Raw genomic sequence first — 18,336 nt, 5'->3', positions numbered from 1 at the left:
AAAAATTAAAAAAAAAGAAAAAAGAAATTGGAAGGGAGAGAGGCTGCAGCTTAATTAGAGTGTATGCCACATGGGATCATTCAAATGATGGGTCACTGAAACCAGTAAAGGTTTATTAAGCAGTAAGAGATATTTTCTACAGTATTTCTGTCTACCCATTTTCTCCTGTATCTCTACCTGTTGGTACAGCTCCTTAAGGTTACCCCTGAATCTAAAATACAAAACCTTAAGGTTAGACTTGAAGGTTTAAGGTTAAATTTAAAGTTAATTATGTAACTTTGCAACCTAAAAAGATAATTAAGAATTGTTACACACAAAAGCATTTCCAGTTAAAACAAACAAAAACCACAAAAGTTAAGTATAAATAAAAACTTCTTACTGAATAATTCTGACTTACCAAGAAGGCATAGCCATGTTCATATTCAATGTTACAGGCATAACTGGTCTATGCGGGAAAGGAAAAAACAGCAAAATAAGAATAATGTAACAAGGCATAAAACCTGATAAATTTCACCAATTAAGAAGAGATAATTACTTGAGGTTTGCACAAAACTGTATGCTACAATTTTAACATATGAACTGTATCACTGCATCCACACCTATGTCATTTTTTCTACATATCCTGTATTCTGAAGATGGAGCAGCAGCTGGAAAGGACTAAGCTTGGCAAATAAAAAACATTTTCCTTTCTCAACTCCTTTATTTAATACTTTCAAACCAGACATGACCAGGGAAACAAGTAACCAAGACAGTTGGAAATGTATAAAATATGAGACTCTGGCTAAGGGTTTAAGGAAACGAGCAATGTACCGCACAGATAAGTAGCATCAATTCCCATATGGTCAGATTACATTTTTGCTTATATTCTAAGTTTTATCTATGTACGTGGTTATTTAAGAGACCTCTAGATAAATACAGGAAATGTAAGTTTTGCCTAAGCGTCCACTATACCCAATTCAGGTTTGTGATGAAAAATCTGCTGGATAACCTGAATATAGCTAGGTACAAAAGAAAAGAAAAATATACTAGAATTACATCTCACCACTAACTTTCTAATTCATGAAACAAGTCTACCTTAGAGGTTACAAAATCTTATCAAAATTTCTTTGAGGACATGAATTTCCCTAGACCGGGAATAGCCTTAAATAAAAGCAATCCTGGGGCCAGTAACAATATAGCAGAAATAGTAACACAATCAAGAATTCTGTCTTATAGGGGTGCCTGGGTGGCTCAGTGGGTTAAAGCCTCTGCCTTCGGCTCAGGTTATGATTCCAGGGTCTTGGGACTGAGCCCCGCATTGGGCTCTCTGCTCGGCAGGAAGCCTGCTTCCTCCTCTCTCTCTGCCTGCCTACTTGTGATCTGTCTGTCAAATAAATAGATAAAATCTTAAAAAAAAAAAAAAAAAGAATTCTGTCTTATAGATGAATCAGAATAACAGAGGACACAGCCATTCCTGCCATAGTATTTAGCTGTAGCCTACGGAGGTCAGATAAAGCTTCTAGGGGCACCTGGGTGGCTCAATGGGTTAAGCCTCTGCCTTTGGCTCAGGTTATGATCTCAGGATCCTGGGATTAATCCCCTCATCAGGCTTTCTGTTCAGTGGGGAGCCTACTTCCCCGCTCACGCTGGCTGCTTCTCTGCCTACTTGTGATCTCTCTCTGTCAAATAAATAAAATCTTAAAAACAAAAGCAAAAACAAAAACTTCTATTTCAGGATAAAAAGGGGACAAAAAGTTTTCTTACCTCATCAGGTATTTTTCCTCATTCCATTTTCTCTTTCACATTTATCAGCTCTACTGCTACTAACACTTCTGAGGATGAATTACTAACCTACTAGCACGAATCTAATCCCATTTGCCTTCATAGCTACTGTCTCTCAGCAACCTTTTGACCTAAAACCTTGCCAATCTCAGCAATTTCTGAATTTGCTCAAGACATCCACAAACATTTTCAGAATTCGAAACCAAATCTATCAGACTTTAAAACCTGTGTTCTTTCCACAGGACATCACATTGCCTTTAGCTGATAAAATTTAGGAGTGTTTTCAACATAGTAAATAAAGATCTCTCACAAACCTGACAAGTAAATAAATCCCCTTCTGGGATATCCTTAGATCTCAGATGTTTGTGTATCTAAAGGAATTTTTCTAAGCCTGAATTCAACTGACCTCCACGAAAGCATTATTTTAAATTTCCCAACAAAAAAGAAAAAAAAAATTCTATGTAGCCAAGTTACCAGTTTAGTTTTAAAAAATTTACTAATCTTTATTTTTAAACTGAATACTTAAAAGGATAAAAACTGGTTATATTCAAATCCTCTTCTAGGAAAGTAAAGCTATCACAATTATTCTTCTCCAGATTCTGAATCACAAATGTAAAGATTAAAATACTTACGCATGTGGGCAGATGTATTTGATATGTGAACTTCTGATACCTGCAAAGGCTTCTGCCCATCCATGCCTGGTAAAGAAATTATTTGAATGATGCCATTAGACACGATTTTAAATCCCAATAAATTAGTAACAGAATAATAACTTTTAAAAACTTGCAAGGATAAATGTTAACTCTTTATAAAATCTTAGAAATGTGGACCATCAATGGTAGAGAAATAACACAACCAACCAGAAACAACCCAAAGGCTAACACAGCTCAAGCTTTACCTACAAGTTAAGATGATGTCTCCTGATTTCTGAAGAGCAGTGTGTTTTCTTCCGTATATTTCTATAAGGCTTTATAATTTACAAAACACAGATATGCTGATCTCTTTATAATCTCACAACAATGTGCCTAAAAAAGTAGGCAAGACAGATAATACAATTCACATTATATTATATAATGTGAATTACCATATAATGACAAAAGTTGTCTCAGGAGTAAATCCGTTATCTTAAACTCTACATGCTAATAAATAAATAAATAAATAAACTCTACATGTTTACTGCACTACTAAAAATAACTTTCACATTCTTTACTTGTGTGTATCATGTACATATACATGTTCAAAATGGAATACTAGAAAACCTGAAAATCATCATAATCCTTCAAGCCAGAAATAAGCAGTTAATCTTCTGATGTATTTCTTTCCAATTCTTTCATGTTTATCACTTAAGAAACAGATAACAGATTTTACAAAAATGGGATACTAAACATACATACAGTTTCCTGCTTGTTTACATTTGACATTATAACTGATACTTTTTACATGTTTTTTTTTTTTAAGTTTTCTTATTTTGGGGGGAAGGGGCAGAGGGAGAGAGAGAATCTTAATCTCCACACCCAGCATGGAGCCAATGTGGAGCTTGATCCCATGACCCTGAGATCATGACCTGAGGAGAAATCAAGAGTCAGCTGCTTAACTAACTGAGCCACATAGGATCCCCTAACATGTTACTTTTACTAAAGGATAAAGTAAAATTAACTTAAACGATGCTTGGCTGGCTTAGTTGGTAGAGAATGTGACCTCCATTGGTCGTGAGTTCAAGTCCCATGTTGGTTATGGAGCCTACTTAAATTTTAAAAATAATTTAAAATTTTAAAAACCTTAAAATTTAAAAATTAAAATTAAATAAATAATGTGGTGCCTGTGTGGCTCAGTCAGTTAAGCAGGCTCTTGGGTTTGGCTCAGGTCATTATCTCATGGGCTGTGGGATCAACCCCTGTGATGGGCTCTGTGCTCAGTGGGGAGTCTGTGTGAAGGCTCTCTCCCTCTGTCCCTTTCCCCACTCGCACATGCATGCTCTCTCTCTAAAATAAACAAATCTTTTTCAGAAATTAAATAAATAAATGTTAAATGATTTTCTATTAACTATTTCTCTATTTTAATCCACCTTCCCAAAAGTGTTAAAGACATACAGAAAAATTAATAACAAAGAAGTGATTTTAACACTTACATAACACTAGCTATGAGTCATGCACTATTCTAGAGTTGTACATGTGCTTTGCATGTGTACATGTGTGTTTATATGTGAGTTCATGTGTGTCTTTTGTGTATATGTATGTAGAAACGTGAGATATATATATGAAGCTTCATTATGAAAACTACAGAAATGTTGAAAGAAATTAAAGACTTATATAAATGGACATCCCATGTTCAAGGACCAAAAGATTTAATATTCTTCTTTTTAAACATTCATTTATTTATTGTAGAAAAAAACAGTGTGCAAGTGGCAGGAGGGGTAAAGGGAGAGAATCTTCAAGCAGATTCCCTGCTGAGTGTGGAGCCTGACAAGGGTCTCATCTCAGGACCCTGAGATCATGACTTAAGGGAAATCAAAAGTTGGATGCTCAACTAACTATGCCACCCAGAAGCCCAAGACTTAATATTCTTAAGGTGGCAGTACTCCCAAAATGATATACACAGTCAATGCAATCTTTATTAGAATCACAGCTGGCTTTGCAGAAATTGACAAGCCAATTCCAAAATTCAGTTGACATGTAAGAGACCCAGAAGACTCAAAACAATCTTAAAAAAGAATAAGGTTGAAGGACTCACACTTCCCAGTTTCAAAGCTACTACAGAGCAATAGTAATAAAGACAGAGTGGTACTGAAACAAGGAAAGATCTATAAATCAACAGATTTGAAAATACAGAAATAAACCCGCCATTTATGGTTAACTTATTTCTGAAAAGGGTGCCCCCTTGAAAAGAATAATCTTTTCAACAAAAGTAGCTGGGATGCAACAGGATGAAGCTGAACTCCTAGCTCACACCATAAAAAAAAATTAACTCAAAATGTACCAAAAAAATTAACTCAAAATGTACCAAAATATAACTCAAAATTAACTCAAAATGTACCAAATGTAAGAGATAAAATTATAAAACTCCTAGAAGAAAATACATGAAAATCTTGTGATGTTGGATTTGGCCATGGTTTCTTCTTAGACACTAAAAGCACAAACAACGAAGAAAAAAAATTAATCATCAAAATTAAAAACTATTATGCTTCAGAGGGCACTATGAAGAAAAAGATAAACTACAGAATGGAAAATTATTTGCAAACCATATTCAATAAAGATGCAGTATCCATAACATATAAACAACTCTTAAAACCCACAAACAATTGGGGCACCTGGGTGGCTCAGTGGGTTAAACCTCTGCCTTCAGCTCAGGTCATGATCTCAGGATCCTGGGACAGAGCCCCGCATTGCATCCAGCTCTCTGCTCTGCAGGGAGCCTGCTTCCTCCTCTCTCTCTGCCTGCCTCTCTGCCTACTTGTGATCTCTTGTCTGTCAAATAAATAAATAAAATCTTAAAAAACACACAAAAACCCACAAACAAAAAGACAACCTAAAAATAAAGAGGTAAAGGACCTGAACAGACAATTCCCCAAAGATACACAAATGGCCAACATGTACAGGAAAAGATCCTCAACCTTATTAGTCATTATGTAAATGCAAATAAAACCACAATGAGATACCACTTCACACCCACTAGGGTGGCCATAATCAAAAAGACAATAACAAGTGTTAATGAGGATGGGAAGAAAGCAGAATTTTCACATACTGCTAGTAACATGAAGTTATCATATGACCCAGGAATTCTACTCAAAGGAATATGATATGAACAATATGATATGAACAATAAAAAGGAATAAAATTCCTATATATATTACAACATGCATGAACTTTAAAAATATTATGTTAAGTAAATAAAGCCTATTACGAAAGACCATATGTTATATTATGATTCCATTTATATGAAATGTCCAGGATAGCTGAATCTATAGAAATAAAGTAGCTTAGTGGGCGTCTGGGTGGCTCAGTCATTGGGCATCTGCCTTTGGCTCGGGTCGTGATCCCAGGGTCCTGGGATCGAGCCCCGCATCAGGCTCCCTGCTTGGTGGGAAGCCTACTTCTCCCTCTCACACACCCCTTGCTTGTGTTCCCTCTCTCGCTGTCTCTCTCTCTGTCAAATAAATAAATAAAATCTTAAAAAAAAGAAATAAAGAAAGAAACTAAACTAACTAAAGCTTAGTTACCTAGGGGACTTGGGGGTAAAAAAGAGTACAAGGTTTCCTTTTGGAATGATAAAAATGGTTTCACAGCTTTGTGAATTTATTAAAGACTGAACTGCAGAATTCAAATGGGTGAATTGTGTGGTAATCAAATTACAACCCAAACCATTATAAAAAGAATTAAAAAGGAATAAATGACCTAAATCCAGTCATGAGACATTAAATTCAACCTGAGGGTCACTCTATAGAACGTACAGAGGTAGGCTCCACATTTTAAAAATGTGAAGGATAGGAAAGGCTAATAAACTGTTTCTAAATAAAGCACAAATTACTGGAAAGGATCTTGGACCAGGAAGGAAACACATAATTGGGAAAGCTGGAAAAACTTGAATGGATTCTTTGGACTGGATGGTAGTGTTGGATCAATGCTGATTTCCTACTTTGGAGTGCCGTATGCTGGTCAGGTACAGTATCCTCACGCGTGGGCAACACTGGAGTAATTAGTGATGATGGAAGATCATGCTTCCATCAGGCTGATCTCAAAGAATTAAAAAAAAAGACTTTGATCACTAGATAATGAGTATATACATACATACATGGAGACAGAGAAAGAGCTTTGAGAGCATGCACAAATGTACAATGTCATAAAAGATTAAGAACTGAAGAAGCTTGGTACCAATGATACGGAATGATTTCTTAGATATAAACACCAAAAGCACAAGCAACCAAAAAAAAAAAAAAAATCAACTGGAACTCATCAGGATTAAAAACTGTTGTGCTCTGGGGTGCCTGGGTGGCTCAGATGGTTAAGCGTTTGCCTCTGGCTCACGTCAAGATCTCACAGTCCTGGGATGGAGCCCCGCACCCGGCTCCTTGCTCAACAGGAAACCTGCTTCTCCCTCTCCCTCTTTCTCTCCACCTGCTTGTGCTCCCTCTCGTTTTCTCTGTCAAATAAGTAAATAAAATCTTTAAAAAGAAATAACAAAAATAAGGGCAAAGGTATTGAATATATGTTTCTTTAGTGAAGATATATAAATCACCAATAAGCACATGAAAAGATGACCAAATCATTAGTCATTAGGAAGTGTAATTAAAAACCAAAATGAGATTAACACTTTAGACCCAATAGGATGGTTATAATCAAAAAAGATAACAACAAATACTGGTGAGAATGTGGAGAAATCAGAACCCTCATACACTATTGGTAGAAATGTAAAATGGTACAGCCACTGGGGACAACAGTCTGGGAGTTCCTCAAAAGGTTAAACAATTACCACTGACTCAGCAATTATTCAAGTGAACTGAAAGCCTGTGTTTAGGTAAATTCTTGCAAATGATTTTCAGAGTAGCACTACTTCTAATAGCCAAAAAGTGGAAACAATTCAAATGTTCATCAACTGATGAATTTAAGAAACATGGTATATCCTAAGATCAATACATGGATATCCCTCCACAGAATATTATTTGGCAATAAAGGAAATAAAATACCGGTACACATTACAACATGAATGAACCTGAAGAACACACTATGTGAAAGAATTTAGACACAAAACGTCCTATATCACCTGATTCCATTTATATGAAATACCCAGAACAGGCAAATCCACAGAATCTGAAAGGAGATTAATGGTTGCCAGTAAAGGGAATGAGGACTATCTGCTAACATGTATGCCATTTCCTTTAGGGATGCTGAAAATATTCTGGAATTAACATAGTAATGATGGTTCCACAACTATGTAAGTATACTAAAAACTATGGAATTGTACATTTTAAAAGGGTGACTTTTATGGATGTGAATTATATATTATCAATAAATAACATTAACTAAGTAAGTTTTAAAAAAGTGGCAGGCCAGAATTGAACTGTGGCCTACTGTTTGCCAACTACTCCTCTACACTAGAAATACTAAGAACTTTTATACTAAGAACGTAAGAAATACTAAGAAATAATAAAAAGGAATAGGAATCTTGAGTTCTAGTCCCCACTGTGCCTTTAAGAAGTGTGGCCTCAGTTCAGTCTACTGGCTTTTAAAAGTGTGGTCCCAGGAGCAGCAGAATCTTCTGGATCTTGTTAGAAATGCAAATTCCTGGGCCCAATCCCAAACCCAGAGAATCAGAAACTCAGGTGGTGGGGACCAACAATCAAGCCTTCCATGTGACTTTTATGCATGCTACAGTATGAGAACCAATGCCTTTCCAGTTCTGTTTTCCTACCCATAATCTGTGCTGGTTGTACTAGATAATTTCAAAGGTCCCCACAGATTATAAAAATCTTTGACTATAACTGAATTATACAAAAGTATGGCCAACTTGTCCTTTTGATAATTGTCAAAGTCGGTGGATTTGTCAAGATTTAAGAAGTCTACACAAAGCTTCAGTTAAATAGAATCTAATGTTCAGAAACCTAGATCAATGAGAATGTATTTCACTTAATTATTAGAAACAAAAAGAAAATGAAACAGACACACACAAAGGTTTTGTGGGTTCAGAAAGTGAATTTCAAGGCATATCCCAAGAAATATTACAAGTTCACTCTATTTTATTTTTGAATTGTCCTTTTAGAAAAGACTACAAAGTAACTTACATCATTTTCATAATGTTCACTACTCCAAAGTAATAATGGTGTGGAACTAAAAACTCAAAAGATTCCATAAGAAATACAACTCATCACCAGCTATGTCCAAGTAGCATATCACTGCCATGGAATTACCCTTACATGTCCTAGTGAGTCTTACCAACTACCTGGCTAAGAGCAGAGTGACCCAAGATGGGCCAGATCCTTTTTTTTTTTTAAATAATGTATTGATTTGAGAGAGAGAGAGATTGAGACATCGAGTGGGAAGAGGGGTAGAGGGACAGGAAGACTCCCTGTTCAGCAGGGAGCCTGATACAGGACTTGATCCCAAGACCCTGGGATCATGACCCAGGCCAAAGGCAGACACTTAACCGACTGGGCCACACAGGCACCCAAGATGGGTCAGATTCTTAAAAAAAACACCAGAACTAGGGTTGATAAAAAGTCAGAGCTGGGTTGATCCATTTTGGAGTGATAAGGAAAGTGTGTCAGCAGAGAAAACTGCAAATATACAGAAAGAACCAAAAGTGAGAGACCACAAGGGCACAAACAGCGGAGAGAATACCTTTGGTGAAGTTCACTGGACAGTCCCCCCAAAATTATTTTCCACCTGGAACCTCAAAATGTGCCCTTATTTGGAAAGAGGCTCTTTGCAGATGTAATCTGTTAAGGATCAAGATGAGATTCGCTAAGATTAGGATGGACCCTAAATCTAGTAACTGGTGAATTGTGAGTCAAGATGGCGGAGTAGTAGCAGACTGAGATGATATCAGGTCGCAGGAGTTCAGCTAGATAGTTATCAAACCATTCCGAACAACTACAAACCCAACAGGAGATCAGAGAGAAGAGCAGCAATTCTAGAAACAGAAAACTGACCACTTTCTGAAAGACAAGACGTGCGGAGAAGTGAATCTGAAGCAACGGGAGACAGACCTGGGGTGGGAGGGGCCGGCTCCTGGCAAGCAGTGGAGCAATGGAGCACAAAATCCGAACTTTAAAAAGTCTGCTCCGCTGAGGGACATCACTCCAGAGGCTAACAGGGGTGGAGCTCTCGCAGGGACACAGCAGTCTCAGATCCTGCGGGGTCACAGAAGGATTGGGGGTGTCTGAGTGTAGCAGAGCTTGCAGGTACACAGTGGGGAAACCAATTACAGAGATGGAGCCGAGGAGGGAGCTCTCAGCTCGGGGTTACCTTAAACTGTGATCTGTCGCACAGTCGGAACACTGCTCTTTGAGCAGGGACCCCGCAAGTAGCAGATCCGGGGAGACCCACCTTGTTCCACCAAAAGAGCAGCATGGCAGGAATCTGCAGGGTTTGGAGACTCCAAACGGGGCTGTGCACCAGAGACAGAAACACTCGGTCACAGGCCGGGTGAGCTCAGGGAGCAGCCTGAGACCAGGAAGATGGGAATAATTTAACCCCTTTTCTCCAAGGGCCTAATGAGGACTGGGGCCCCGAGCTCTTGGCTACTCTAGGCAGAGATTGGCAGGCTGCCATTTTCATTCCCGTCCTCCAGAGCTCTACAGGAGGGCATTCAGGGAACAAAAGCTCCCGAAAGCGAATCCAAGCAGATTACTTAGCCTGGCCCCTGGCAAGGGTGGTACAATTCCGCCTCCATTGAAGACATTTTGAGAATCACTACAACAGGCCCCTCCCCCAGAAGATCAGCAAGAACATCCAGCCAAGACCAAGCTCACTGATCAAAGGGAACAGTGGAATTCCAGAGCTAGGGGAAAACAAAGCATGGAATTCACGGCTTTCTCCCTATGATTCCTTAGTCTTGACAACTTAAATTTTTTTAATTTTATTTTTTTTCCTATTCTAATTCTTTTAACTTTTCCTCTTTCCTCTTTTAACGTTTTATAACTAGTTTATCTTAACAACACCTTTCTAAAAAAAAAATCTTTTTAAACCTTCATTATTACAGTCATATTTTATCCTTCGTTGTATCTAACTTTATTTCTTGTATACATACAGGGTCTTTTTTTTTTTTCCTAAAAAATTCTGGGATACATTTCTTCTAATAGATCAAAATATACCCAAAATCTAGCACAGGGCTTTGTTCTAGTCTCTAGCCCGAGCAAATTCTCTTCACTTTTTTCTTCTTTCTTTTTCCAACCAACTTATCAATTCCTTTTTCAGAATTTTTTTTTAGATTTTCATCTTTACAATCATATTCCATCTGTTCATCATGTTTACCCTTATTTTTGAATACATATTATTTCTTTCTTTAAAATTATGGGAGGTAGTTTCTTCTAAGAGACCAAAATACACCCAAAACCAAGTGAGTGGCTCCATTCTATTCACCAGTCTAATATATATACATATATATTTTTAAAATTTCTTTTTACTCCCTTTCTTTTCCCCCCATTTGGGGTCTCTTCTGATTTAGTTAGCATACATTTTGGGGGGGTCTTTGCCACCCTTTTAGTATTATGTTCTCTTGTTCATGTATACTTATCTGGATGAAATGACAAAGCGGAAAAACTCACCACAAAAAAAAAGAACAAGAGGAAGTACCGAAGGCTAGGGACCTAATCAATACAGACATTGGTAATATGTCAGATCTAGAATTCAGAATGACTATTTTCAAGGTGCTAGCTGGCCTTGAAAAAGGCATGGAAGATATTAAAGACACCCTTTCTGGAGAAATAAAAGAACTAAAATCTACCCAAGCTGAAATCAAAAAAGCTATTAATGAGGTGCAATAAAAAATGGAGGCTCTTACTGCTAGGATAAATGAGGCAGAAGAGAGAATTAGTGATATAGAAGACCAAATGACAGAGAATAAAGAAGCTGAGCAAAAAAGAGACAACTACTGCATCGTGAGGGGAGAATTCAAGAGATAAGTGATACCATAAGACAAAACAATATTAGAATAATTAGGATTCCAAAAGAAGAAGAAAGAGAGAGGGGGGCAGAAAGTATACTAGAGTGAATTATTGTAGAGAATATCCCTAATATGGCAAACGGAACATACATCAAAATCCAGGAGGCACAGAGCACCAACCTCAAAATAAATAAAAATGGGTCCACACCCATCATCTAACAGTAAAACTTACTAGTCTTAGTGACAAAGAGAAAATCCTGAAAGCAGCTCAGGACAAGAAGTCTGTAACGGAGAATGGTAAAAATATTAGATTGGCAGCCGATTTATCCATAGAGACCTGGCAGGCCAGAAAGGACTGGCATGATATACTGAAAGCACTAAATGAGAAAAACATTAAGCCAAGAATACTATATCCAGCTAGGCTACCACAGAAAATAGGAGAGATAAAAAGCTTCCAGGCCAAACAAAACTAAAAGAATTTGTAAATACAAACCAGCCCTAAAGGAAATATTGAAAGGAGTCCTCTAAGCAAAGAGAAAGTCTAAAAGTAGTAGACCAGAAAGGAACAGAGAAAGTATACAATAACAGTCACCTTACAGGCAATGCAATGGCACTAAAATTCGTATCTTTCAATAGTTACCCTGAATGTTAATGGGCTAAATGCACCAATCAAAAGACACAGGGTATTAGAATGAATAAAAAAAGAAAACCCATCAATATGCTGTTGACAAGAAACTCATTTTAGACCCAAAGACACCTCCAGATTTAAAGTGAGGGGGTGGGAAAACAATTTACCATGCTAATGGACATCAAAAGAACGTGGGGTGGCAATCCTAATATCAGATAAATTAGATTTTATGCCAAAGACTATAATAAGAGATAAGGAAGGACACCATATACTCAAAGGGTCAGTCCAACAAGAAGATCTAACAATTTTAAATATCTATGCCCCTAACACAGGAGCAGCCAAATATATAAACCAATTAATAACAAAATCAAAGAAACACATCAGCAATAATACAATAATAGTAGGGGACCTTAACACCCCCTTCACTGAAATGGACACATCATCCAAGCAAAAGACAAACAAGGAAATAAAGGCCTTAAATAACACACTGGACCAGATGGACATCTCAGATATATTCAGAACATTCCATCCCAAAGCAAGAGAATACACATTCTTCTCTAGTGCACATGGAACATTCTCCAGAACAGATCACATCCTGGGTCACAAATCAGGTCTCAACTGGTACCAAAAGACTGGGATCACTCCCTGCATATTTTCAGACCACAGTGCTCTGAAGCTAGACTCAATCACCAGAAAAAAGTTGGAAAGAACACAAATACATGGAGGCTAAAGAGCATCCTTCTAAAGAGTGAATGGGTGAACTAGGAAAGTAAAGAAGAACTGAAAAAATTCATGGAAACAAATGAAAATGAAAACACAACTGTTCGAAATCTGTGGGACACAGCAACAGCAGTCCTGAGAGGAAGGTATATAGCGATGCAAGCCTTTCTCAAGAAACAAGAAAGATCTCAAATATATAACCTAACCCTACACCTAAAGGAGTTGGAGAGAGAACAACAAAGAAAACCTAAACCCAGCAGGAGAAGAGAAATCATAGAGATCAGAGCAGAAACCAATGAAATAGAAACCAAAAGAACAGTAGAGCAGATCAACAGAACTAGGAGCTGGTTCTTTTAAAGAATTAATAAGGGGCGCCTGGGTGGCTCAGTGGGTTGAGCCTCTGCCTTCGGCTCAGGTCATGATCCCAGGGTCCTGGGATTGAGCCCCGCATCGGGCTCTCTGCTCAGCAGGTAGCCTGCTTCCTCCTCTCTCTCTGCCTGCCTGCGTACTTGTGATCTCTCTGTCAAATAAATAAATAAAATCTTTAAAAAAAAAAAAAAGAATTAATAAGATTGATAAACCCCTAGCCAGACTTACCAAACAGAAAAGAGAAAGGAGGGGCGCCTGGGTGGCTCAGTGGGTTAAGCCGCTGCCTTCGGCTCAGATCATGGTCCCAGGGTCCTGGGATCGAGCCCCGCATCAGGCTGTCTGCTCAGCAGGGAGCCTGCTTCCCCCTCTCTCTCTCTGCCTGCCTTTCTGCCTACTTGTGATCTCTGTCTGTCAAATAAATAAATAAAATCTTTAAAAAAAAAAAAAGAAAAGAAAAGAGAAAGGACCCAAATAAATAAAATCATCATGAATGAAAGAGGAGAGATCACAACCAACACCAATGAAATACAATTATAAGAGCATATTATGAGCAAACATATGCCAGTAAATCTGACAATCTGGAAGAAAAGGATGCATTCCTAGAGATGGATAAACTACCAAAACTGAACCAGGAAGACATAGAAAACCTGAACAGACCCATAACCAGTTAAGGAGATTGAAGCAGTCCTCAGAAATCTCCCAACAAACAAGAGCCCAGGGCCAGACGGCTTCCCAGGGGAATTCTAACAAACATTTAAAGAAGAATTAATACCTATTCTCCTGAAATTGTTCCAAAAAATAGAAATGGAATGAAAACTTCCAAACTCATTTTATGAGGCCAGCATTATCTTGATCCTAAAACCAGACAAAGAACCCATCAAAAAAGAAAACTACAGACCAATATCCTTGATGAACACAGATGCGAAAATTCTCACCAAAATAATAGCCAATAGGATCCAACGGTACATTAAAAGGATTATTCAGGGGTGCCTGGGTGGCTCAGTGGGTTAAGCCTTTGCCTTCGGTTCAGGTCATGATCTCAGGGTCCTGGGACCAGGCTCCGCATTGGGCTCTCTGCTTGGCAGGGAGCCTGCTTCCCCCTCTCTCTGCCTGCCTCTCTGCCTACTTGTGATCTCTCTCTCTTTCAAATAAATAAATAAAATCTATAAAATAAAATAAAAGGATATTCACCATGACGAAGTGGGATTTATTCCAGGGTTGCAAGGTTGGTTCAACATCCACAAATCAATCAATGTGATACAATGCATTAATAAAAGAAAGAACAAGAACCATATGATACTCTGAACAGATGCTGAAAAAGCATTTGACAAAGTACAGAATCCTTTCTTGATCAAAACTCTTCAAAGTATATGGATATGGGGCACCTGGGTGGCTCAGTGGGTTAAAGCCTCTGCCTTCGGCTCAGGTCATGATCCCAGGGTCCTGGGATCGAGCCCCGCATCAGGCTCTCTGCTCAGCAGGGAGCTTGCTTCCCTTCCTTTCTCTCTGCCTGCCTCTCTACCTACTTGCGATCTCTGTCAAATAAATAAAATCTTTAAAAAAAAAAAAAGTGTAGGGATAGAGGGTACATACCTCAATATCATCAGAGCCATCTATGAAAAACCCACTGCAAATATCATTCTCAATGGAGAAAAACTGAGAGCTTTACTGCTAAGGTCAGGAACACGGCAGGAATGTCCATTATCACCACTGATATTCAACACAGTACTACAGGTCCTAGCCTCACCAATCAGACAACAAAAAGAAATTAAAGGCATCCAAATCAGCAAAGAAGTAGTCAAACTATCACTCTTTGCAGATGATATGATACTTTATGTAGAACACCCAAAAGACTTCACTCCAAATCTGCTAGCACTTGTACAGGAATTCAATAAAGTGTCAGGATATAAAATCAATGCATAGAAATCAGTTGCATTTCTCTACAACAACAACAAGACAGAAGAAAGAGAAATTAAGGAGTTGATCCCATTTATAATTGCACCCAAAACCATAAGATAGCTAGGAATAAACCTAACCAAAGAAGCAAAGAATCTATACTCAGAAAAGTATGAAGTACTCATGAAAGAAAGTAAAGAAGACACAAAGAAATGGAAAAACATCCCATGCTCATGGATTAGAAGAATAAATATTGTGAAAATGTCTATGCTACATAAAGCAATCTACATGTTTAATGCCATCCCTCTCAAAATACCATCATTTTTTTCCAAGAAATGGAATAAATAATCCTAAAATTTATATGGAACCAGAAAAGACCTCGAATAGCCAGAGGAATGAGGAAAAAGAAAGCCAAAGTTGATGGCATCACAATTACAGACTTCAAGCTCTATTACAAAGCTGTAATCATCAAGACAGTATGGTACTGGCACAAAAACAGACACACAGATCAATGGAACAAAATAGAGAGCCCAGAAATAGACCCTCAACTCTATGGTCAACTAATCTTTGACAAAGTAGGAAAGAAAGTCCAATGGAAAAAAGACAGTCTCTTCAACAAATGCTGCTGGGAAAATTGGACAGCCACATGCAGAAAAATGAAATTGGACCATTTCCTTACACCACACATGAAAATAGACTCAAAATGGATGAAAGAGGGGCGCCTGGGTGGCTCAGTGGGTTAAGCCGCTGCCTTTGGCTCAGGTCATGATCTTAGGGTCCTGGGATCGAGTCCCACATTGGGCTCTCTGCTCAGCAGGGAGCCTGCTTCCCTCTCTCTCTCTCTTTGCCTGCCTATCTGCCTACTTGTGATCTCTCTCTGTCAAATAAATAAATAAATCTTAAAAAAAAAAAAGGATGAAAGACCTCAATGTGAGAAAGGAATCCATCAAAATCCTCGAGAACACAGGCAGCAACCTTTTTGACCTCAGCCACAGCAACTTCTTCCTAGAAACATCAGCAATGGCAAGGGAAGCAAGGGCAAAAATGAACTATTGGGACTTTAAGATCAAAAGCTTTTGCACAACAAAGGAAACAGTCAACAAAACCAAAAGATAACTGACAGAATGGGAGAAGATGTTTGCAAACGACATTATCAGATAAAGGGCTAGTATCCAAAATCTATACAGAACTTAAATCAAGAAATGGGCAGAGGACATGGACAGACCTTTCTACAAAGAAGACATCCAGGGGCACCCAGGTGGCTCAGTGGGTTAAGCTGCTGCCTTCGGCTCGGGTCATGATCTCAGGGTTCTGGGATCGAGTCCCGCATCGGGCTCTCTGCTCAGCGGGGAGCCTGCTTCCCTCTCTCTCTCTGCTTACTTGTGATCTCTCTCTGTCAAATAAATAAAATCTTAAAAAAAAAAAATTTAATAAAAAAGACGACATCCAGATGGCCAACAGACACATGAAAAAGTGATCCACGTCACTTGGCATCAGGGAAATACAAATCAAAACCACAATAAGATACCACCTCACACCAGTCAGAATGGCTAAAATTAACAAGTCAGGAAACAAAGATGTTGGCGAGGATGCGGAGAAAGGTGAACCCTCCTACACTGTCGGTGGGAATGCAAGCTGGTGCAGCCACTCTGGAAAACAGCATGGAGGTTCCTCAAAAAGTTGAAAATAGAGCTACCCTATGACCCAGCAATCACACTACTGAGTATTTACCCTAAAGATACCCAATGTAGTGATCCGAATGGGCATGTGCACCTGAATGTTTATAGCAGCAATGTCCACAACAGCCAAACTACGTAAAGAACCTAAATGTCCATCAACAAATGAATGGATAAAGATGTGGTGTATATATACACAATGGAATACTACGCAGCCATCAAAAGAAATGAAATCTTGCCATTTGCAATGACATGGATGGAATTAGAGGGTATAATGCTGAGCGAAATAAGTCAATCAGAGAAAGACAATTATCACATGATCTCCCTGATATGAGGAATCTGAGAAGCAAAGTCGGGGGTTTGGGGGGTGGGAAAGGAAAAAATGAAACAAGATGGGACTGGGAGGGAGACAAACCATAAGAAACTCTTAATCTCACAAAACAAACTGAGTAGGGCTGGGTTAGGGACATTGTCGAGGGTATGTGCTATGGTGAGTGCTGTGAAGTATGTAAGCCTGACGATTCACAGACCTGGACCCCTGCGGCCAATAATACATTATATATGTTTCATTTTTTTTTTAATTAAAAAAAAACAAACCTCTGGATGTTTGGGAGAGCTGATTATTTTGTTAAAGGCTATCCAAGGGGCGCCTGAGTGGCTCAGTGGGTTAAGCCTCTGCCTTTGGCTCAGGTCATGATCTTAGGGTCCTGGGGTTGAGCCCCACATCAGCCTCTCTGCTCAGCAGGGAACCTGCTTCCCCCCTTCTCTCTCTGCCTGTTTCTCTGCCTACTTGTGATCTCTCTCTCTCTCTCTGTCAAATGAATAAATTAAATCTTTACAAAAAAAAAAAAAAAGCCATCCAAATGGCCTGTCAATATAACATATCAACCATAAAAAAAAATCTAGTAACTGGTGTCCTTATTAGATATGAGAAATAAAAAAGAAAGGAAGGAAGGAAGGAAGAAAGGAACGGGAAAATAAAACAAAACAAAACAAAAGGAAGAAAGGAGAAAAGAACAGAACAGAACAATGATAAATAGCAAAGATAAATAGCAAAAAGGTCATGTCTGAGGGAGGCAGAGATTGGAAGTATACTGCCACAAGCCGAAGAATGCCAGGAGCCATCAAACCTGGAAAAGGCAAAGAATTCTCCCCTAAAGCCTTTGAGGGAGTTCATATAGTCCTTCTGACACCTTGATTTTGAACTGCTAGCCTATTTAACTGTGCAGATAATTTTCTGTTGCTTGAAGCCATACAGTTTTTAACTATGGCAGCCCTAGGAAAACAATATACTTCATGACTAATTATCATTACGTGTTTTCCTCCTTAATTCCTCATTCATTTGCTCAATGGATAGTTGTTCTACATATCCAGTACTGTCCAAGCCGTGGGGATGCAGTGTTAAGTTAAATAGAAAATATCTGTGTTCTCAGGTGAATTTTATAGCATGTCAGTTATATATCAAGGAAATAAAAAAAAAAATCTTTGCCTTCATGGAGTTTATATACAAGACAGCTATCCTTATGTCCTTCCATAAATACCACTTTTTGCTTAAACTAGTTGAACAGTTTCCTAGTCCTTATTAACTAAACGATCTCCAAATAACATTCTATAATTCTCTTAGTTCTTGATTATAAAAGGACTGGCAAACAAATGGTCATAAAATATACCCATGTTGCCAATTCAATA

General features: G+C 38.4%; 1 protein-coding gene across 2 annotated transcripts in view; it reads right to left on the bottom strand.

The window, feature by feature from the left end:
* Positions 1-18,336, bottom strand: part of LOC308341237 (acyl-protein thioesterase 1) — a 91,300-nt gene that overhangs the window by 65,319 nt on the left and 7,645 nt on the right. For both annotated transcript variants that reach the window (XM_080801041.1, XM_080801040.1), the window contains exons 3-4: positions 2,394-2,459; positions 398-445 (exon numbers count right to left, since the gene is read on the bottom strand). In XM_080801041.1, the coding sequence (XP_080657167.1) occupies positions 398-445; positions 2,394-2,459 (114 nt within the window). The remainder of the gene's footprint in view (positions 1-397; positions 446-2,393; positions 2,460-18,336) is intronic.

Source organism: Martes martes, assembly GCF_963455335.1.
Source record: "Martes martes genome assembly, chromosome: 4".
Taxonomy (NCBI): domain Eukaryota; kingdom Metazoa; phylum Chordata; class Mammalia; order Carnivora; family Mustelidae; genus Martes; species Martes martes.
The sequence above is the reverse complement of the archived record's forward strand: the minus strand, read 5'-3'. Positions and strand labels throughout refer to the sequence as shown.